Below are 22,919 nucleotides of genomic sequence, written 5' to 3' on the forward strand. Positions count from 1 at the left end.
GGACGCGGAAAAAGCTTATGGGCTTGAGAGCCACAGCAGGGGTTACTTTCATGTTGATTAGGCAGGATATATTAGAAAACTGCAAGTATAATTTGGATTCCTTAATTTAGTTTCAGTCGCCAACGACAAACTATCCCATCGGCTGTCATGAACCTCCATTCCGTACCTCGCCCCACATCACCCCTGTCATCGTGACGGTACCTGCGGGGAACCCAAAAACCCCTCTCAAACCCTTCACAGCTAAAATCACGCATAATTCATTTTGCTCATTGCAATGCCCTCCCGAAAGATACCCCCCAAGATACTGGCAGTCAATATCCATGATGACAATAGTCTCATTACAGAAGAAAACAGCAGACGCGAGCAAGCGGCTGATAATATATGCCGGCCTGAGTTTCCCCCAGCTGAAGACCGCGGCTTTAACTTTCAACCTTTCAACGTGCCGCCTCGCGACCTTAAGGTCAACCCACTGCCCCAGGAGCCACTACAGCTCTTCTAGCTCTTTGTGCCTATTTCCCTAGTCAAAAGCTGGGTTAAATACACCAATAACTGGGTCGCTAGCTTGCATAAAAGCGGCATCATTGGCAGCCAAAACCACGAACTGAAGGATGGCTCAAGGTCTCTGATGTATATATCTGGCTTGGAATCCTGATTTATATTGGACTCCATAAGGAAACTAGGATCGAGGACCATTGGAAAACCTCTGCGCTTGGGGACCAGCGTCCTACATACCCCATCATCAAGTTTATGACCTACAATAAGTTTCAGCTTCTTCACCGCCACCTCCGGCCCTTTGACCACACTAAATTCGTACCTGATGAACGCTTCCCTGAGGTATTCCAATGCGCACAGCCGTGGTCTGATCTTATGCAATACGTATCAACGCAGCTCTTAGAGCCGGGCTCTCATCTCGCTGTGGATGAGGGCATGATCCAATATGAGGGGAGATCTCACCAGAAAACCACCGTACAGAACAAGCCGATCAACACGGGGTTCAAGGTTTGGGTTGTAGCCCAAAAGGGCTTCTTTTTACGGTGGATTTGGCACCAGCCCGGTCTAAAATACGGCCCTGTAGGTGTTGAACCTGCTAAGAAGAGGAGGACCGGAGTGGGAAGAGGAAGAGGAAGAGGCAGAGGCAAAGGAGGCAGAGGCAGGCCGGCGAGGCCGAGGGGGGTTGAGGAGGTTAAGGAGGTGATAGAGGTTATGACTAATAGGGATAAGGTCATCCCTCTGAACTCGACTCAGAGCGTGGTTATTTCCCTTATCAATATGCTGCCGCCGGCCGTATACCACGTCTTTATGGATAACCTCTTCTCGTCGTCTGACCTCTTTCTCTCCCTTCGTCAGCACGGCCACGGGGCTATAGGTGCAGCCCGTGCTAACTGCGGTATCTAGAAAGAGCTCGCAGTCTCAAAAAATAAGGATAAGTTAGGGAAATCAGGCAGTTTAATGAGATCCGGGTCATACCAACAGCTGATAATCAGGTAAGTAACTAAGATAGAATTATATGATTCCCTTACTAAGTCCTCTCTTCGTCCTAGGTTAACCAAATCGCGTGGAAGGATAATGCTCTCGTGTTGTTTATGTCGACCGTTTTTAAGGGGAACGAGAGAATTGAGAAGAAGCCGTCAACAGACCATATCCGGGCACGGCCGATACAGCGTTTCTTTGGTGATGAGACCGTCAAGCTAATTAGCATTCCTACAGTTGCCGCTGAGTACAATAATGAGATGAATCATGTAGATCGAGGCGACCAATTGAGGTCATATCACAGCTATGATCACACTGTCCGCCGGGGTGCTTGGCAGGCCCTAACTTGGCACTTCCTCTTAGAGGTTATCCTTGTGAATAGCTATAGGCCAAGGCGGCCGCGGCAATCATGGAAGGGATGCGACAAGTGCGATGTAGCGATTTGTAACTCGAAGGATTGTTGGGACTTCTACCATAGGCTTATTTAGGTAGGGAGGAGATGTACCTTTTATTTGCGCCATTTTAATTGGGTCGACCCCCCTGTAGTCACTTCTGTGCGACTGCACCTATCAATTCCTCCTCTTATAGAACCCTCACTTTGAAGCCACTCGCCTCGGTGTCTCGCAGAAGTCTCTCCACTGGGGTGGCATAAGTAATATTCTGCGCTAAGTCTTTTCCATTCCCCGAAGTAATCATCCCCCCAATGCGACCATTCAGGTCAAAGACACATGCACCTGAGTCTCCGGGCTTGGAGAATTTGCCCTCCCCGATGCTGACGATGCACCACTCTTCAGAGATCTTACGATCCCCAAAGGGTCGCCGAGTGACGGATTTGACCTCATTCGAACACCCCAGTGTGAGGATTGATGTTTGTCCGAGTTTAGCGACAACGAGGCCTGACACATAGCAGAGTCCCATGTCAGGTGGGTTCACCATGCTAGTTTCTGCCATTATGCCCCTCAACCTCAGTTCGCTCCCCTTTTCAAAAAGTTCGCGATCGGCATCCGGCTGCATAGCGTAAGCAAGGTCTGTCGTCTCCAAGGGCAGAGAGTCCATCAGTATCTAGTTTGTCAGTGAACTCAGGGGCTACTCAAACTTGTCTTGGTGCAACTCAAATAAGGCCCAATCACTGAGCCAGCCGCCTTTGCCGATGCCTTCGCGGATGCCGTACGACCGGGCGTAGAGAAGATGGCCAAATACCCTCGACGACGGCTCCTCCATCAGGCGTAGCCTGTCTAACGACGCCTGATACGGAGCACGGTCGTTGTGTAGCTGTCTAACCGAGAGACACCTGGGCGCCCCGGCAACTCCCCCGGGTCCACACATGCTGGCTTGGGCAAGGACATCTGTTCAATTATGGTCGTCGTTGCCGTTCTGCCCGCGGCTGCCTTGGATAGCGAGGTCACCAGCATGGTCCTAGAGCTGCTTAAAACCAAGCTTTGTGCTTCCGTACCTGACTTGACCGTAGACGATAAAGAGGGACTACGTGTGGCAATGCCAGAGGATGTGACTATTGGGGTCTCCTGATTGGATGGGTGATAACTTGTAGCTGTTGTATCGAATCAGCAGACACACCGTTTTTCCTGGACGATAGGGATGATATAGCCCCTGTCTGGGAGAGAAGAGTTGGTAAGTAAAGGCAAGCTCTAGGGTAGGTAAGGGGTTAACCTCTGAGGTCTAGGGAAGAAGTGTAACGGCTGACCAGTGGCGTGAGAGGTAGCGGGAGGTAGGGGCTGAGAACTCTACCCATGGCGCTTATACCTTTGGGCCCTTGGCTGGGCTATATTTGAGATAGGCTTTTAGCTCTAAGATGTCCTCATCCGCGCACTTGCGACAAAAACACGGATGGCAAGATCCCCGTCCGCAAGTGGCCGCTTGCCAATGCCGTCGTTGCGGTTATTCGATCTAGCGTACTCGATACATTGATAGGTTGAAGCGATGGGAACAACAGGGCCAGTGTATTCTGAGACAGCCGCTGAAAGCTAATTGATTTGAATCCGCCAAGTGTCTTTGGGATCGCTCGCGACTTGCTTGAGGGATGTCTGGATGTGGTCTTGTGCGTGGGTATGTGCTCTTAAACATGGCAACAACAGAGGCTGAATCGGCCCTGAATCGCACAGCTTTCTCCCATTCTGCCCCCATATAAACAGTGACAGCATGGCGGGGGGGCTGGCGAAACTGCCTGGCCAAACTCGGTCGTAATCCTGACGGATATGGCGATAGGCTTATTGAGTAAACCGGGGTAAAGCTAGACCTAAGAAAGTGAAAAGGAATGGATATTGATATAAGAGATGAGTTGACCAAGCTGTGTTAGCATTGGGATATGATGCTATGATATGTTGACAATGTGTTCTTTATCATAGTTGAAACCCGGCCCTTGATGGGTTAACTGAGCCGCAAGATCGTGTTCATTTATGCGTGTTCTAGCAGCTATCTACGTTGAAGTGTGATACTGGCTGACAACTACAAATGCACTGATTCGGATGAACATCCGATCTCCATCTAGGAGAGTGGAATCCTTATCGTCTGCTTAAATCCCAATTGCGTGCAGACTAACACAGTAATACTACTAGGACCTTCACTATCATCATTGATGTCGTCAAGATATGGGATAGTACTTGTGGTGGCTCTCCCTATTGATTCACGTGCGACATCGTACCAGATGGTCTCATATACCTTGCCGCACAAGCTAGTAGGCATATCAACCTCTCTCACCATGAAAAAGCTCTCATCTCCCCTCTCGATCTCGCTCCCAGTCTCCCTGCGGATGGCGACTGTTGTCCCTGGTCTATATGACCACTGATAGTTGAGGAACATGGGTATGATAGTATCATCTTGGATCATAGGGCCCTGTACCCACATGTCTGCTTCGGCGAAGTGATGATGTTTCACTACACCTGGACCCATGAACTCATTCATCCACCCGTGCGTGTGCATCCTGAGCATCTGAAGATCCCCGTGTGGGCCTGGGCTATCCGGCGACGCGAGTATAGACTTGTATAACCTTATCTCCTTGGACTCCTTCATTACTTCCCGGGGGGGAACAACCGCTACCCATACCATTATGGGATACCCGCTCTTCCATGAGGTGTCCCACGGCCTTCTTATCCTCGCGATCCACCTCTCAACGTCCATGCCTATGAACATGACCTTGTTGTTATCCATCATCTTACCCGTGAGCCACTTCGACAGCCCGCCCAGGTCCCTGACGGGGTTCAGATATCTCTTCTTCATCCAGTCATCGGGAACAACCCCAAGTGTGTACAATAGGGATGCCGCGTCGGAAGCGGATAGATAGTCCAACACCAGTGACATGACTGGGTACGCACACATAAGCTTATTCATCTGAGGGTTGGCCTAACTGCACATTGGTGGTCGTCCTCGCATTATTATACCCGCATACGTACAGTGGGGCGTGGGTTTAGTGACAATGTGTTGATTTTATCAGGCCTTGCCATATTGATCGCCTAATACGGGGGGATCTCAAAAGGCGCGATAGCGAAAGAATCACAATGGCTTCATCTTTAACGCCTGGCCTACGCTCGTGCCTATTTAAAGGACATTCCTGTTCTTTATTTCTAACTATCTCAAGGATTATCGTGAAAATGAGTTTTACTCCAATCCTGGCGAGTTGACAGTCTCAAGTTTTATTAACCCCCCCTGAAAGTGCTCGTTGATGATGAAGCTGCCTCGGTACTTCGCCGCAATATCCTTTACATCACCCTGGTGACAGGAGCGAAGAAATGTTGTCACTTCCCGTCATTTGACATGATCGACAACATTTGCCGCGTGACATCTCTCACAAGAGGGGCAGCCTGGGTGGCCCCATTTGTGCGCTGCGTATTTTCTCGAGCTGTGTAAATCGTGCATTCGGTTTTTTTTTCCCCCTATTCACCGTCTTTTGGTCCATATGCTTCTTTGGAGATAGTTGCTCTTTTAGCTTTTTTCACAGGATCTCGCATTCTGGGCAGTCAATCGATCGGGAATTTTGCGAACCTTCTTCGTGACCGTACGGGTTCAAGGAGGCTGGAGTGTTCAGTGGTTTAAGGTAATTTTCCGACGACCAGTCCATAATCTTTCGACCCCGTGTTATATGCCGGGTGGGTTTTGGTTAGAAAGCGGGTCTCTGTAAGTCGTCCATGGTTCCTGCGGAGGTATGATGTATAGGCCAGTGCTGGGGCCTAGTCGTGGGCCGAAGGGATCTTCCCGATGTTAGCCTGAAGGATCATAAGTGGCCTTCTGTTGCTTTTGTGTATCTGCGGGCGCCTATTTCTGGTCATGGGGGCGTCGGAATTATCCTCCATAGCCATCTCATCCTCCAGCTGCCCTTGACTGCCTCTTTTATGGCACACCGGATGGCAAAGATTCGGCTGGCGGCCTCAGGTGGGCCGCCACGAGGCTCTCCTGCCTCCCCAATCCTCTTCATCATGTAGGCCGAGCCGATCGGCACGCAACGCCACGCCTTAGCATCAAAAGCCACATCCAGTGTTCGACCCAACGACTTGGTTACGCTGATGATAACAAGTCTTTGGGAAGGACCAAAACACCAGAGCTCGACAAGCCACTGGAGAGTTAATCAAGTCATTCAACGAGGCAAAGATAACGACATCTCTTTCGGCCAGGAGAGAGATTAGGAGCAAGGTTTGAATACAGATAAACCCAAAAAGGTTGAGAAAGAACGACATGCTCGCTTCGGCCCTGATAGCAATCCGCCTCTTCTCTCCCCCATATTACAACTGCCGCTAGATCATCACGTCGATCTTGCTTCTCTCAATCACGATAGAGGATCCGGGCGAAGAAGTGTCCTGCCCTTTCGTCCAGTCACGTTCGTCAGAGGGTCCGCATACCGTTTTCGATGGCCGCAACATCAGGGATCATGTCGCAGAGCTGGCCCTGGCCACACAAAGACGTTGGGCCATATAACCTTGAAGAATTTGTCTCCTTAAACTTTCCGCCGTGGTCGTTCATGGCCTCCTGTAGAAGTATGGAGCTGATGGACAGATCTAGAAGCTTCTCCGCCGAGAGGTGCACCAATGCGATAAAGTCCTTTGCACCTTTGTTGGCGTTATCTACCGCGCGCAACGGTTGAACCAACTTCATAGAAGCGGTACTGTCGTCTTTGGTGATGGCAAGGATCAAGGCCTTGATTTCTTGGGCCCCTGGTTGCGCGTCGCTCAGCTTTGCCATGATGGCGTCTTTCTGATGAGTTGGAAGCATTGACCCTGAAATAACAAAGACCGTAACGGCCTTATCCAGTCGACTCTTCTGTTGTCGATCGACGAGTCCGTCAATTGTGATACCGAGACCGTTCATGTGACTTTTCTGGCTCTGAGTAAATTCGATTGCCCTTTGGTAGCTCGCACTCAGTCTCTCTGGGTCCAGATCCTTAACATCCCGGTCGGCCAAATATTCTTGTAACCATTTTTGCGCAGTTAGCACAATTTTTTGATGTCGTGCACTATTCGAACCATCGAGCTTCTTCGATTGCTCGACACCCTGGTCAAATTCCTCCTTGATAGGCCCCTCGGCATTGTCGACCACGTCTAATGCCTGCGGCCAATTGGGACTTTTGAAGACCTGCTCGACAAATTTGGCTTTCTCTTCCTGATCTGGAGTGAGGTCTCCTTCATTTGCGTTTGGAAACGTCATAAACCGCAGTGAGGCGTCGAGTCCCATGGCAGAGAATAGTTGGGTAAAAATGCAGGCGATGTAACATATGGCCTCTTGGACATCCTTGGGCAGGTGTGAGTCATCATCAATAATGACCTCTATTTTCCGGTTTTTGAGCGACTGGAAGTCCCCATTGGCACTGCACTGCTTGATGATCTGAAGTATATGGTCATGATGGGACTTTCTTTCTGTGGTGCTGGCGTTCCGGGGCGGCTGTCTGGCCTCTCCTGGATATGGAGGTGGGTCATCGGCAATGCGGGGCGGCCACAAATGTGTAGCAGACCAAGAAGAAGCTTCATAATGAGAGGTGACAAGCTAAAAGACACGGCGGAAGAGTCTTAGCAAGGATAAACAGCATGTCTGATATTCCAAGAAGTGCGTCGGGGGGCCAGGTTAAATAGTCCCTCTGTTCGCTCTCACAAGACCCCATCGCCAACAAGCCCCCCACTTCAGAATAGGGAAAATATGCCTTACTGTGGCAGTGCTCATCAGCCGCGCTGTTTTGGATTTTCCAAACCGCACACAGTGAGTCACGCTTAACGCGCCAATAGCGAGGCATACTTCTGCTACCTGTGATCCACCGGCGATGAGGCAGTGTTGCGTCAGATGATGACACTTTCGACAAATCGAAGATGGGCAGTGATAGGTACTCTCTTCTCTATTGCTACGACGGGGTAGTGTCCTCAGCTTCGAATGTGATGTTCCTGCGACGATCCGTAGGCCAGGATTCTCCGACCCCGGATAGCTGATGCAGTTAATACCTCCGGGAAACAGCCCGTCGATGATATTGAGCTGGTAGCAAAGAGGCGATGCGTCCCCAGCCACCGAGGGCTCGCACGGAGGCGCAGCTCAAATCGCTGCCCTGGGTGCCTTGCCAAGTACCGGCAGTAATGAGGCGGACCTGCACTCCACTGTAGGTAGAGTCGGACTCGCCAAGCCGCGCTATCAAGCCGTGATCGTGACCGTGAAGCTGCCTTTGCAAGCCCTCGCAAGCTTCCGCCACAGAGGAGGGTCACCTACCAAGTGCCGGTAATCTGGGCGAGCTAATCATAGAGGTAGAGAAGCGATTCTTTCAATCTCGACTCATCGCAGTCCCAAGGCACCCATCCTTGGTCTTAACTGCTCTCAGCCGACGGGTCGTAATAGCTTTCTGCTGCACTAAGATGGAGTGTTTGATCGAATTTTGGACATTCTTTTATGGTTTGGCAAGATAGAATTTCCATATTCAAATTCCCTAGAATGACAATACTGTTCTCATTTTTCTATGCAAGATTGAATTCGATAGGGAACGGGCAACTTGGCAGAATACGGATCATGCCTGATCAGGGCGGCTAGTACTGATTGCGAATTTGATTGTGGTGCGGCGGTACATCGGAGTCGACAATGGAAGAATCGCTCTCTCTACTCTGTCTGCGGTTAGCCATCATCTTACCGTGAGTCACTGCGACAGCCCGCCTAGGTCCCTGGCGGGGTTGAGGCCGGCTGGGATTCAGAGGCAGCTATTTCCAAAGGGAAGTTAGTTGTTCAACTTTGTGCGTCGGGAGATACGAGTAACAGGACCAAGCAAAGCGGCTATATCGGTTGATTCCAGCAACTATCTGTTTTTTTACTCCCACTTCCCTCAGTATTGCCAATCGAGAAGCGGGTTAGCAAGAATAGAGAAACAAGACAAGTTAAACCAGCATTTATGGCTGGACGACCAACTTTTCCGTATACTTCTCCTACCGAGGTATTCAAACATACCAAACCTATTCCCACAGGTTCGTGCCACCGTTTTCGGCGTTTCGCGCGTCCTCCGAGTCCATGGAGGGCGACATCATAGGGGAGTCGTTGGCTTCGACGTAGTTGGTGACAGAGTATTCTCCCAAACATGTTCTGCTGGGGAATCGGCAGTAGCCTTTGCTACCTCGGTGACGACAATCAGCCTTTTGGCAGACGTGCCCGTATACACAGTTAGCCTTTCGGCACCCGCCTCGTCTAGAGCACGGGACTGAGCGCGCGAGGCACTCGAGGGCCGGCTTGAGCTCCTCGGCGATTGGGGTGTGGTCGTACTCGCAGGCGTCATTGTCGCAGGCGTCAAACAGCTGCTTATTGTTGCAGAATCTCTTCTCGGCAGATAACGCCTTGAGCTTTTTGATAGAGTCGCCGGAAGGCGCGGGCAAGAAGGCGTCGAGACGTTCATCGACATAGTTGACAGCGACAAAGCCTTCTGGGATATCTTCCTTCCTAGGCAGTGATTCGATATTGACCTTGGAGATGGAGTTGCTAGAGCCACGGCGCCAGTCACTGTTGAGGTTTCTATCCGGCTTTGGGCCGTTACCGATAGAAGGGGACGGGGTGCTGTTCTGCCTCGTATGAGACGAAGTTTTGGTGTCGATATGGGCGAGCCGGCAGCTATTTCCATATCTGCATTTGCCGAGGTTGTAAAACTGACAGACGGCATCATTGCTGGCGGAACCCCCGTTAGACAGGTTCGTAGATGCCAGGTTGAGTTTGGTGGATGAGTTGTTGAGCTTGCTCTGAGACGGAGCAGCGTACATGAGGGGATTCTGGCGGAAGACGCCGTGGAGATCTTCAATGTTCATACCGAGCTTCTCAAACTCCTTGTGGAAGAGCAAGCTTGGGGTGCGGATCAGGGTAAACCTATCTTGGTTACCCCTAAAGGGAGTAAGGTCGGAGACATAGCCCACGTCGTGGCAGGCGGCAAAGTAGATGTGCTTGCACTGGGCATTGTCGGCGTAGAGGCGGAGGATGGCCTTGAGCTTGAAGTCGGCATTTTCTTTTAGTCCACCGGCGTCGATAAAGTCGGCCAGGCCATAAGATCTGTTGAAGCCTGCGACAAAGGACGCGAGGGAACGCTTTTCAGCGCCGCAAAGCCCGTTCTTATAGAGAGACTTGGACAAGCCCACGAGATTAGCGTAGACGCGCACCATGACCTCGCAGCTCTCGAGTCCTTTGCGGCGGAGGCTGCTTTTGACGCTGTCGATAAGTTGTTTGGCGGCTCTGCTACCTCCCTCCTCTCCCGAGCCGACAAAGTGGTCGTCAAAGATATAGCCGTCTCCGTCAATGACGACGAGGGCAAAGGGATTACGCTCCTGGCCACGAGCGAGCTGTTTGTATCGCTCTCTCCCCTCTCGCTCCTCTTCGTAATCGCTCTTCAGACGGCGGTAGTTGTCAATAAGGACCTGATACTGGTCCAGGATCTCGGAGAGGACATCGTTGCTCCGATACGCGGCGAGCTTCTCAGCCGCCTTGTCGATTGTCTCATCAGGAAGCATGGGAAGAGAGAAGTGTTGCGATGCGCAGCGAAGGAAGCTCTGATTGAGATTCTGAGGGAGCTGATACCATGTGTTGGACGGAGCGTGCCTGAGAGGAGAGGGTGCGGCGAGGAGAGCACCAGAGTACCCGGCACCTATAAGCGCCGGGCGGCTGAACACGGGCGCAGCGGTTGCCAATGTGGCTTGGCGTCAGGCATAAGCCAGCACAGGCGATCGGGGCTGTGTCCCTCCTCATGCCACACTTTTAGCCGCAGCAGGAAGTGGAAAAAATCCAAGAAACCCGATGTTCCTCCTCGAATAGGAAATTAACTAGACTGTATTGCACAGTTTCTGCCTGATATCTGCAGGCTATTGCGGGGGGTATCGACTCGGACGCCCTGACTGGATGGATGATGGACAAGCTGGAACAAAGGCCCCCCTGGCCTCAAAAGGATGATTCATGAAGGCGCCTAACAGGCACGACAGGCCCGAGGGTTGCGGGTCAACACCTCCGCTCAGATCCGATTAGCTGATTTCTGACCTCTTTTATGGATCCGTTGTTTAAATGTTTTTTTCTGGCCCTCCTAAACAACGCTCTTTTAGCACCAACCCCAACGCTTGCGACTATGAAACGCGACCCGTGTTATTCTCATCTTTTTAATGCTCAAACAAAATGAATTCTCGGCACGCTGCTTTTGCGCTGTTTTGCGCCGTATACCTTGGCCAAGTATCCCTGGTAAACTCTCTGCTCGCCTGGGGGGTTCCTGTCAATTCAAAGGATCAGAATGGCTAGACTGCGCTATTCTACGCCGTCTATCACGGCCACGAGCGCGTGGTGAAGATTCTGCTCACCCAGAGGGCTGATACTGATTTAGAGGATGAAATGGCACAGGCTTCGTTGTCAGATCCCTCATTTGGGAACCTCTCCTTGGCCATGGTGGCCCAGTTGCTCAAGGCTGCGGTGGGGAGATGATATGCATTGAATTCAAAGTCTTCCCCCGGTGGCTTACAACACTACGCGGTCAACAATGTACGGACTGGCTTTTCTCCCTTTTTCTCTATTCCATTCCCGACGTCGTTCCTTACGTAAACCGGCCCTTCGCAAGAGTGGTTGGAATGCCCGAGGTCTATTCCTGGCGGACAGCACAAACATACATCATGGCATCGCTTCTTCCCACGGACATCTGAGTAGTAGCGCGAACAGAGCTGGCATGGCTATCGATGGGAAGCATCATGGGAGTCAGGCAGGGCCAGGTATGCGCTCATAGGTACGTTTTCGAGGTTCACCCATGATGGGATCACTGCATGCCTATACGTATAACTTCCATATACCTGCCTGCTATACTCCTGCGCAGTATTTTTTATCTTTGTCTTTGCAGCCGATCGGTCCGTTAAATTATCCATCGATCAACAGCTTCTTCTCGTGATAGAAGCAAGTCAACGATCTCTTCGTTGATGGCGCCTGGGCTATTAGACATCGCTTCCCGACTCACATCCAACAATGCCGGACCGCAACGAGAATGGCCATGAGAACGCCTCCCAGCCTAATTCTTTGGTCACCCCTATCAGTGGCGTCGAGCCGCGCATGCCTTTTAAAGCACCCTACTAACTGCCTCCGCTACTGTCGGCGGCCTCCTATTAGGGTACGAAGCTGGCAGCACTATCGGCGTCATCCGGTCTCGCGCTTCCATCGAGGCTATAGAATGATAGATTTCGGGGGATGCGACGCTCTCGGATCCATCGTTGCCGGTCGAGTGCTTGCGGGGTTCAGCGCTGGAGCTATCTCGCCAGGCGTTGTGCTCTATCTCTCAGAAACCGTAAGCGGCGTACGGCCTTTTACCTTGTCACCATTGGCGAGGGCGTGTTGCACGCTTCTGTCTCTTCCATGCAACTCGCCTAGCTGATAACGTCCCCAACGTCTCGGGTGCCCCTGCAAGCTTCGTAGAGCCTTCATTAGAGCCTTCCAGTGGCGCATTGCCATCGGCTTCCTGGTCGATTCTATCATCGTCTATTCTCATGATGGCTACGATGACGCCAGCCTCTATCGTATTCCGATTGGCCTTCAATTCCCCTGGCCTGTCATTCTAGGGGTCGATTTTATTCACTACCAGAGTCTCCTCGCATCAGCCATCAGGGCGATCAATGACCAGGCGGATGGGTTCTAAAAGCGGTGGTTTATCCGCAGGATTTTATCTCAGAAACACAGACTTTACGTTACAGAGGTGCAGCAGCGCACATGACTAGCAGATGGACGACTTTCAGAGAGCAATGGACACGATCACTTCTGACCTCACCCCACTACTGGGGAAAATAGTAGACAGCCTGCACGGGAATTTGACCCCTATGTTGGCTATTTTCGTTGGCAAGTATTAAGGTGCATGCTTTGTGTTGAAAGGGCCTGACTTAGCCATCTTTCTAGCATACGATAAACTCTCAATAGTGTTTTGAGTGCAGTGTTTTGAGTGCCTTTGGGCCTCGTTAATAGATCTGAACTCTTCTAGCTACTCGCTTATGATGGACTGACGTCGGGATCCTGGGTCCTCGCCTATCCACTAGTGGCAAGGATGAACTGTGCACTGTTATATGGAGCAGTCAGTGTACCCCACAAGCGACTCTTGAACACTGCACCAGATGCTCCCTTTGTGGCGACCTATTTCCAGTCTCTCCTCTTTGAGGATATAGGCACTCTGACATCATAAATAAAAAAGAACACGACACCTGGATTCCAGTTGTCCGGAGTCCCGCCAATGGTGAAGGAATGCCTCTTGCAGAAGCGAGATGGTCAAGTGACTGCCCAGCCCCTCTCGTCGGGCAAAGAGCTCCATAGCCACAAACTAACTCCTTAATCAGCATCTAGTGAGCTCCGAGGAGATGGCAGTAAAGATCCTGAGGCTGTGTTGATGTTCACCTTCTGGGAGCATGGTCTAGCAGTTTCAGTAAGCCAGCGCTAGTCCGGACCTTGACAACAGTCATCTAGGTTGCCATGTACCCCCGCCCGGGAGCATGGCCTCGATCCCCGTTGACCCGGAATGATCTTCGTTGTAAATGAACGCTTGGATTTGAGATAGCGTCGCCGATCTGCCAAAAGCTTTTATAAATCCTGGCTGATGTATTCCGTGACTGCTTTGAGGGAAGTTGTGATGTCACTGGGGTTTCTGTACGTGAGGCGTTTATCTTGCAACTGACTAACCTGGCTTATGGTGGTTATCGCTTATTTGCTGCTGGGGATGGGCATCGGTAGCCCGGCGAGCCAGTTCCTCTCGACACTGAGGTTCAACATTTCGACAGCTCAAACACTCTCTATAGCGCTTAGTAGAGAACTTAGTTTTGCCAAAAATAGATCCATGCGCCCTTTTTAGTCTGAGGAGACAGGCCGTGGCGAGAGCGGTTTGCAACGTGGGTGGGAGCGTAATATAGAATTGCTAGTCAGAATATGGATTTTTAAAGTTATACCTGCTTGCGTGCTGGGGAGGTTGCCCTTTTGTGGTTAGCTTGGTGCCCTACTGAATTCTTATTATGCTTTGCTAGCTAAAGGATTGAGATATTCTGAAAACCCATGTCCTGGCCCCTATTCGCCCCCCAAAGCTGCTGCCTATGCGCCACCAGGCCATCCCAGTTAAGCACATGAAGCCTCTGCCACTATTGGGTTTAAATGTTGTTTTGCCAATCAAATTTTGGCAATTCGTTGCTGTGTTCTTCGCCGTATTCCTCCCCAGACACAACCCAAACCTTTCCATCCGTAAGCCAAATCCCTTCCATATCCGCTCAGAAGGCGGAAAAGAATGGCTCCCTGTCGTTTCTCGACGGAGGTTGGAGAAGTTGAACCCCCCTAAGAGGTAAAATAACCTCCCATGATACAGCCAGGTATAAGTCTTCTACTAAGACAGCAGAAAGACTCAAAAAGAGGCCAATGTGTAAGCATTAGGATATGATATTATCATATGTTGATATTGTGTTTTGTTGATCATATGTTCTTTGTTATAGTTGAAGCCTGGCTCTTGATGGGATAACTGAGTCAGAATACCGAAGGCTGTTGCAAGCTGCGGTTCCAGACCGTTGCAAAGTGCCGTTGAAGGCTGTCGTAAGCTAGATGTGAATCTCAGGCATCGAAATTGGCTTCGCTGGCCTTTGACAAAGGGTTGCTGTTAGAAACTTTCCTAGATTTAGCTATATAGAATGCAGATCTCATTATAGACTTAATAAGAGCTAGAATAAGCCACTTAATAAAAGTCATTCTCGGACATTTATTATCTCAGCTATATATATTCATCTATCTTCTTACTGCGCTTTAAAATGTCTATCATAACGTTCTATGCTGATGAAGTATGAGAAAACTTCACATCTTAGCCTTTGCACCATTTAGCCAAGCCTGCTCTTTCGAATACGGCCTTTGGGCTCCCAAAGCGGACCAAACTTTCGGACTAATATTTAATGAGTTAGGCGTTAGTCGGGAAGAAATTCAATCATGGAATCCCGGGGTAGATATCGATGAGATTTACCCAAACACGTTTTATAAGATTCCATTTAAAAAGCCAAAATACTCAGCTCTTTGGAATAAAGATTGTCCTCCTTTACTATATTTATCTGGGAGTACATGCAAAACTAGAGATTTACTAAATAGTAAAGTACTGTCGACAGTTACGCCCAAAACGATAAGAGCCATAGACCCTACTCAGATATCAGCGTCTAGTTCCATACATACAAGAGTATCACAAACGATGTCGCCCGGGAGTCCCTCTCGTCTATCTACTTCTAAACGGCTGACAACTTTAATCACATCCCCGTCAGATAAAGCTGAAGCAACGAGAGCAACAACTTCTAAAGCAACGAAAGTGACAACAGCTAAAGCAACTCAGTCAACTCTATCACACAAGATCTGCCTAAGCCCAAAGGAGTTACCGGGCCACGCCAAGGAATACAGGACACGCGTAAGGAAAGCTGCACAGACCTGGTGTGGAGCGTTCATGGGAGAAGGGAAGCTAGGAGCTCCAGTCGGCAGCATCAGTGCTGGAATATCCGACGGCTGGGGAGTTAAATTTGACTTTTCTATTTCGTGGCGCCCGGGCTGTGAGGGCGACGACCAGGAAAAGCGGCTGCCACTTGGACCAGAAGGCCCATCCTGTGTATCTGTCTTTGAGCAGATTTGGGAGGCCTGTAAGTTGTTATCGTTTGTTAGCAAAATGCCAATACTTACGCCCTTTTAGGTCAAGATAGCGTTGGAATCGAAGGGACGGCTCAGGCCAGATGTCTGGTATACGAAGTGAAAGCTACAAAGGAGTAATATCGCTATTTGCGAGATGCTCTATTGGCTCCTGAACTTGAAGGGAAGGGCAAACGCATTAAAAAGTAGACTCATTTCAGTTTAATATACATGATAAGCATGCGACGCATCCAAGTATGCGACGCACTTTTCCCTCCTACACCTAACCTTCCACTTGATCAATTGATTCCATAACCACCAACCATGTCAGACCCAAATACAGAGGCTAGAACCCTTCTTGCCCTTCAGACCCTTCAAAATGACCCAAAGCTAAGCGTCCGACGCGCTGCAAAGATCTATAAGGTCTCTGAGCCAAGGCTACGTCGTCGCAGACAAGGCATTCAATCGCGATGCGATTGGATCCCAAAGTCACGCCGACTATCTGATCTAGAGGAACAGATCATTATTCAGTTCATTCTCGACCTAGATTCGCGAGGATTTCCCCCGCGACAGCGTTTTGTTGAAGAAATGGCTAACCGACTGTTCGCCGACCGCGACGCGCCACCTGTCGGCAAGCGCTGGGCTCATAACTTCGTTACGCGACACCACGAGCTTAAGACGCGTTTTTTCGTAAATATGACTACCAGAGAGCTGAATGCGAAGATCCAACTATTATCCGCGATTGGTTTCGGCTTGTGGCGAATACAATCGCGAAGTATGGCATCCGATCAGATGATATCTGGAACTTTGATGAGACTGGCTTTCTTATGGGCATGATTGCAGCCGGAATGGTTGTCACAGGCTCAGAAAGGCGTTCAAAGCCAAAATCAGTGCAGCCTGGAAACCGGGAATGGATTACAGTCATTCAAGCGATCAATGCGGAAGGCTGGGCGATCCAGCCGTTTATCATCGGCGCGGGCCAATATCACCTCGCTAACTGGTACCGAGAAAGCAACCTCCCGGGCGATTGGGCTATTGCGACGACCCAAAATGGCTAGACCGATAATGAGACTGGTCTCGAGTGGCTTAAGCACTTTAACCGGTGCACAACCAATCGATCAGTTGGTTCCTATCGTCTTTTGATCCTCGACGGCCACGAAAGTCACCACTCCGTCGACTTTGAGAGATATTGTGAGGAAAAGAAGATTATTACGCTTTGTATGCCGCCTCATTCGTCTCATCTACTTCAGCCTCTTGACGTCGGGTACTTTAACCTGCTTAAGCAGGCTTATGGTCGAGAAATAGAGCATTTGATCAGATGCTCTATAACCCACATTTCTAAGACCGAGTTCTTTCTAGCCTTCTACGCCGCACATCAGGCTACTATGACAGAAAGAAACATCAGGTCAGCCTTTAGAGGAGCCGGGCTTGTTCCTCTTGACCCAGAAAGTGTGGTCTCAAAGCTTGATGTGCAGCTACGGACTCCAACGCCTGCCGAGGAGGTAGTCAGCCCTACGACCCCTTGGGTCTCAAAGACCCCAAAGACCGTGCTTGAGGCTGGGTCTCAGTCTGAATACCTCGAAAGACGAATCAGGAGGCATCATAGTAGCTCTCCTGAGTCAATTATTGAGGCTATGAAGTCTCTTGAGAAAGGGACAAAGGCAGTTATGCATAAGGTTGCCTTGCTGGTTGCTGAAAACTAAGACCTTCGGCAGGCAAATGAGATACTAAGCCGGAACCGTAGGGCAAAAAAGACCCGACTACAGAAAGGAGGGGTAATGACAGTAGATCAAGCAAGGCAAGCAATTGATCAGATGGATGTGGATGCGCAGGTAGTTGCGGAATCATCGAGAAGTGGTGGTCAAGGAAAGTCGGAAGACTATAGTGAGTAGTTTTAATTGATCAATTGATTTGTTGCGTTTTTATTATAGTGTTGGATCGACCCCTCATGTGGCGGCATCTGCCCCGAATTTGCATAAACCCCTAGTACACAGATATCCTAGCCTTAGTCAGATGACTAGAAAACCCCCTCTTGAGAAAAGAGGGGGCCGGGAGGAGGATGAAGCAAGAACATCATCACTTTTGGCTCCACATCGTGTTGTTTCATATCGTTCTGATCGAATATGCCGTACGCTATCCAACATATAGTTTAAATGCTATAGGGTGGTAAAAAGTGCGTCGCATACTTGGATGCGTCGCATGCTTATCATGTACGTTAGGGTTAATTATATTAAAATAAGTTCACTTTATCCAAAGCTACTCGGCCCTACTCAGGAATATAGACCACCTAACTTAATTGTTTCATTACGTCAGGCTGACGCTTGAAGTAGAAGTACTCCTGTGTTGCCTTGCCACGCCAGCCCTCGACGCGCTCTTCCCACTCAAGCTCTTTATCCTTTCCCTCTTGCCCATCTCGGTCAATACTGACCCAACGTAGATTTGGAACCTGACCCACCGCCATCAAAACCTAAACACAGCCCGGCGGGTCTTATCGCAGAATCTCTTGTAGTTGCTATACTTGTAGGCATTGCCGTCCCAATAAAGGTGTAGCGTCTCGATCGTAGGTGGGAGCGCTCCGGCTAGGGACGCGATTTGCTTCTTCTCAGTCTCCACAAGATTGGACAGGCGAATTTTGAGATGTGAGAGACCGTTGAGATCATGTAGCGTCGTGCCAATATTACCCTATAGGGAAATGAGGTAAGTCGGAATGGTCGCAATTAATGTTAAAAAAAATCCAGGCTCTGGCCCAGCTTCTTCAGGACATTGCCGAAATCACACAGGCCGAGATCCCAACTTCCATCCTTCTAAAACTCATGTCTTCTTTCGCCGGCCGATTCCATCGATAACCACTTCAGCTTCTTGCAGCGGGTCAGAATGATCTTCAGACTGGAATGGTCAAATAGACATTCCTTAAGATCGAGATATTCCTGGTTGCATAGTTCGTTGGGGGACTTGAAATTCATGATTGAGTTCTGTAGCAAGGAGACTCCGTATAGACGCAGAGTTGTGAGGGCAGGGTGGAGCAGGACTGGCCCGAGGACATGGATGGGCGTGTTACCCTCGGTAGGATCTTCAGTTCTAATGCGCGCCTCCTCCAGGCTCGGTAGCCCGTAGTTTGCGTAACCCCTATGCGCATTGCTCTCTTGCGCAAGGGCATGTGCCTCCATGGCTTCCACCTCATCCGCAGTAAAGATCCTATAGAAGTCCTCTGGGGGAGGTACTTCCAAGTCTGGGCGTCCACTAGAATCCAAGGAGTACACTGCCCATCCTCGCTATGTGTAGAATCAACCAGTCGCACCCGGGGTGTCAATGCCAAGATAAGAGGCGCCAGCCCTATTTTCGACTCATTTCCGAGTTCTTTCTAACTCCGCTTCTTTAAACTCGCTGGCGCATCAAGTGAGAGCCATTTTTGCTTCAAGGCGTCGTCATCGTCGTAAGTTCCATGATGATCGCTATCTTTCAATATAATTGTACGGATGTCGTGCCCTACTTGCGAGTTTGAGACCAAAGCCCTCGCAAGCTGGACAAAGCGTTCCTCTCTGTCATCAAATGCCTCAATGGCAATCGTCCTGTAAATAAAGGGCTTGGCGAGGCGATGAAACCTTTTGCATTTGCGAGATATCGAAACCAGGCCCTTGTGGAGCGTAGGGCTGACCGTGCACTGATGTTCGAGGAGATGATATTTAACTTGGGCAAATATTTCCCAACATATTTCATCAGGCATTAAGTCCATACTGAATGGACGGGAATGGATATCGAGCCCCGAGGCAGCCGTGCCAAGCTCAGAGCTTTGTGTTCGGCAGCCCTTGGGTCCCTCCCGCCCCGTTTCCTTGAGGGACTCAAGTTATTCCTTGATGAAGGCCGTTCGCTTGGGGATTTCGGTCTCCCCCTGGAGCGCAGCCCCCGGGAGAGTGGGATGCTAGTCTAGGAGGTGGTTTTCTACCCCGGCGTGTGCCAGTTAGAGCCAGGGCTCTTAGAGCATAACCACGTCGTAACCGCCTCTGTCGGCGGACATTCAGACCTGTAACATATTCATTGGGGGGGACTAGGGAATCGGCTCGTTTTCTATTCGGGGAGTTCGCCGTGCTCTCTGGCCTGAGCCACCACGGCTATGGCTAGCTTGATCAGTTTGCTGTTCTTTTGGATTAGGCGTGCTAGATGTGCAGTCTCGATGTCGCTGATGCTTTATCGGGAGAGCTCCCAGGTGAATCGGTGGGCGTGGCCAATGATAAATTGGGTTGATACCTCGCCCAATGACTAGCAAAGAATTTAGACCTCGTGGTTAGAGTGAGTATGACGCTGCTGATGATTGGGGGCGCCTGAGGCGTTGCTGTGAGCGTCGCTGTGGTGCGTTGAGCGGCTCGAGTCGGCAGCTTGCCGGGCTGCCCGGCGCGCCCGTACTCTTAAGCTCCCAGATCGAAAGTCGCCAGGCTCGTCGGCAGTTTTGACTCGCTAGGTATTCAGGGTTAATATCGTGTTCTCCGTTATACTTGAAGCCTGGCCCTTGACGGGATAACTGAGCCAGAAGACAGCCCGACGAGACCCGAGGCTTCCAGAAGACCAAATTCGGCCCTTTTAAAGTCGAGACACTCTATGGTTTGTCAGCAATAGCATAGGAATAGTCAATTTCTATCGTTGGAATGACGAGAGCGATGCCCTAAATATACTGCTGATGTCCTGCCCTTAAAGACTGCCTCGTCGCCGGCGGCTTTAATGGCGTACACTATGCTTAGCATACCACATATCGGAGTCGAAATATTACGGACTGGTCGTCGGAAAATTACCTTATTCTACCGAACACTCTAGGTATACCAACAAATCCACACGGAAACACCCTTGACCTTGCCTTCACAACCAATCATACACCTCACTGAGGCCGTCGTTGAAGGTCACCTCACGACAAGTTCTGACCACTTGACACTAAGCCTGACCCTGCTCCTGATGTAGCCCCGATGTAACCAGGTCGGATACGTGTGACAGCGGACGACGATCTCAGCCGATTCGTCGGAATTGTAGAGGTCGGGGTCGCTGGACTTCCCATAGCTGGCTCGTCCCCGACGGAGCTTGGCGAGCTCGCCCCGGCGCTCGTGAGCCTCCTTGAGTCCGTACGGTCACGAAGAAAGCTCGCAAAATTACAGACCAATTGACTGCCCAAAATGCGACTCTTATGAAGGAAGTTAAAAGACCAACTATCTTCAAAGAAGCATATGGACCGAAAGACGGCAAAGAAAAGAAACCCAGAAACCAAATGCGTGATTTACACGGATCGAGGAAATACCTAGTGTACGAATGAGGCCAACCAGGCTGCCCCTCTTATGAGAGACGTCACGCGGCAAATATTGTTGATCACGTCAACCTAATGACGGGCGGTGACTACATTTCTTCGCTCCTGTCGCTGGGGTGACGAGTACGAGAAAGACTTCAGCGGGGCTCGGCGGTTGAAGGATATCGCGGTGAAGTACCGAGACAGCTTTATCTTTCACGAGGCTTAGGGGGGCAAGAAAACTTGAGGCTGCCGACTCGTTAGGGTTAGAGTCAAACTCATTATTATAATAATCCTGGAGATAGTTGGGAATAAAGCAGAGGAATATCCTTTAAATAGGCACGGGCGTGGGCTAGATGTTAAAGGTAAAGCCATCGTGATTCTTTCGCTGTCGCGCCTTTCGAGCCTCCGCCCAGTATTAGGCGATCCCCATGGTAGGGCCTAATAAAGTCAATGCATTGACACGAAACTCACACGCCAATGTACTTTGTTGGAGAAACAGAACACACCAACCACAGCCAGATCGTACGCCTTGAGATTTTTCTCAGGGACTTTCAAAATGGGATCTCACGCACTTCTCGGTGAGGTAGGTACAATATAAAATAATAAGGGCAAATGATCAATTGATAGCAATGAAGATTTTGTCAGAGAAAGAGCCCAAAAGCTGCTCCTTTCTCGTTGACCATGATGATGGTGATGATGATCAAAGGCAACTGGCCTCTGACCCTTTTCTACGTACAGGAAATGACCGAATGGCCCAAAACGGCTTAGCACCCTTTTCCCCCAACTCAGTACCTACGCGGGTATAAATATACGAGGACGACCACCAATGTGCAGTTAGGCCAACCCTAAGATGAATAAGCTTATGTGTGCGTACCCAGTCATGTCACTGGTGCTGGACTATCTATCCGCTTCCGACGCGGCATCCCTATTGTACGCACTTGGGGTTGTTCCCGATGACTGGATGAAGAAGAGATATCTGAACCCCGTCAGGGACCTGGGCGGGCTGTCGAAGTGGCTCACGGGTAAGATGATGGATAAAAACAAGGTCATGTTCATAGGCATGGGCGTTGAGAGGTGGATCGCGAGGATAAGAAGGCCGTGGGACGCCTCGTGGAAGAGGGAGCATCCCATAATGGTATGGGTAGCGGTTGTTCCCCCCAGGGAAGTAATGAAGGAGTCCAAGGAGATAAGGCTATACAAGTCTATACTCGCGTCGCCGGATAGCCATGGCCCACACGGGCATCTTCAGATGCTCAGGATGCACACACACGGGTGGATGAACGAGTTCATGGATCCAGGTGTAGTGAAACGTGACCACTTCGCCGAAGGAAACATGTGGGTACAGGGCCCTATGATCGAAGATGATACTATCATACCCATGTTCCTCAACTACCAGTGGTCATATAGACCAGGGACAACAGTCGCTATCCACAGGGAGACTAGGAGCGAGATGGAGAGGAGAGATGAGAACTTGTTCATGGTGAGAGAAATTGCTATGCCAACCAGCTTATGTGGCAAGGTATATGAGGCCATCTGGTACGATGTTGCAAGTGAATTAATAGGGAGAGCCCTCACAAATACTATCCCATATCTCGACGATATCGATAGCGGTAGTGAAGGTCCTAGTAGTATTATTTTGTTAGTCTGCACGCAATTGGGATTTAAGCAGACGATAAAGATCCCACTCTCCTAGAACGAGATCAGATGTTCATCCGCATTAGTACGTTTGTAACCAGTTGCGAGCCAGCGTTGCACTTCATCACAGATAATTACTAGAACATACATAAATGAACACAATGAACTCTATCTTAGACACCGCATGGAGGGTTCCTAACTGATGCGGGATAGCATTGTAAGGTGCAGCAGCCAGGCTTTCACACCCTCTTACGAACTATCATGCGCTGTTGAGTTGCAGAGACATTGACTCAGACCGTCGTTCGTTTTTACCCGAGCACAGCCATCTTTTACGCATTCCCTTTAAAACGTTTCTTTAAGTTCACCAAGACCCTTGGCGCCGTCTTTGGACCGCCTCTAGGTGCACGAGCGACTTGCTCTATAATGACACCTCCAACGACAACAGCGACGCATTCATTCTTTCCAACTTTTTCATCTCATC

The 22,919-nt window shown here is 50.1% G+C and overlaps 2 protein-coding genes across 2 annotated transcripts; both read right to left on the reverse strand.

Moving 5' to 3' along the window:
- Positions 1–6,300: 6,300 nt before the first annotated feature.
- Positions 6,301–7,146, reverse strand: LRP88_07384 (uncharacterized protein; the record flags this gene model as incomplete). The annotated part of the gene is made up of 1 exon (XM_083243914.1): positions 6,301–7,146. The coding sequence occupies one exon, from the start codon at positions 7,144–7,146 to the stop codon at positions 6,301–6,303; it is 846 nt and encodes a 281-aa protein (XP_083100349.1).
- A 1,742-nt stretch (positions 7,147–8,888) lies between these two features.
- On the reverse strand, positions 8,889–10,418 carry LRP88_07385 (zinc finger CCCH domain-containing protein; the record flags this gene model as incomplete). Its single annotated transcript, XM_083243915.1, has 1 exon — positions 8,889–10,418. One exon carries the CDS (start codon positions 10,416–10,418, stop codon positions 8,889–8,891), a length of 1,530 nt encoding a protein of 509 aa, XP_083100350.1.
- Between the last annotated feature and the right edge of the window lie 12,501 nt (positions 10,419–22,919).

The sequence above is a fragment of the Fusarium phalaenopsidis genome (genome assembly GCF_050370095.1).
Source record: "Fusarium phalaenopsidis strain FUZ10S chromosome Unknown contig_32300, whole genome shotgun sequence".
NCBI lineage: Eukaryota > Fungi > Ascomycota > Sordariomycetes > Hypocreales > Nectriaceae > Fusarium > Fusarium phalaenopsidis.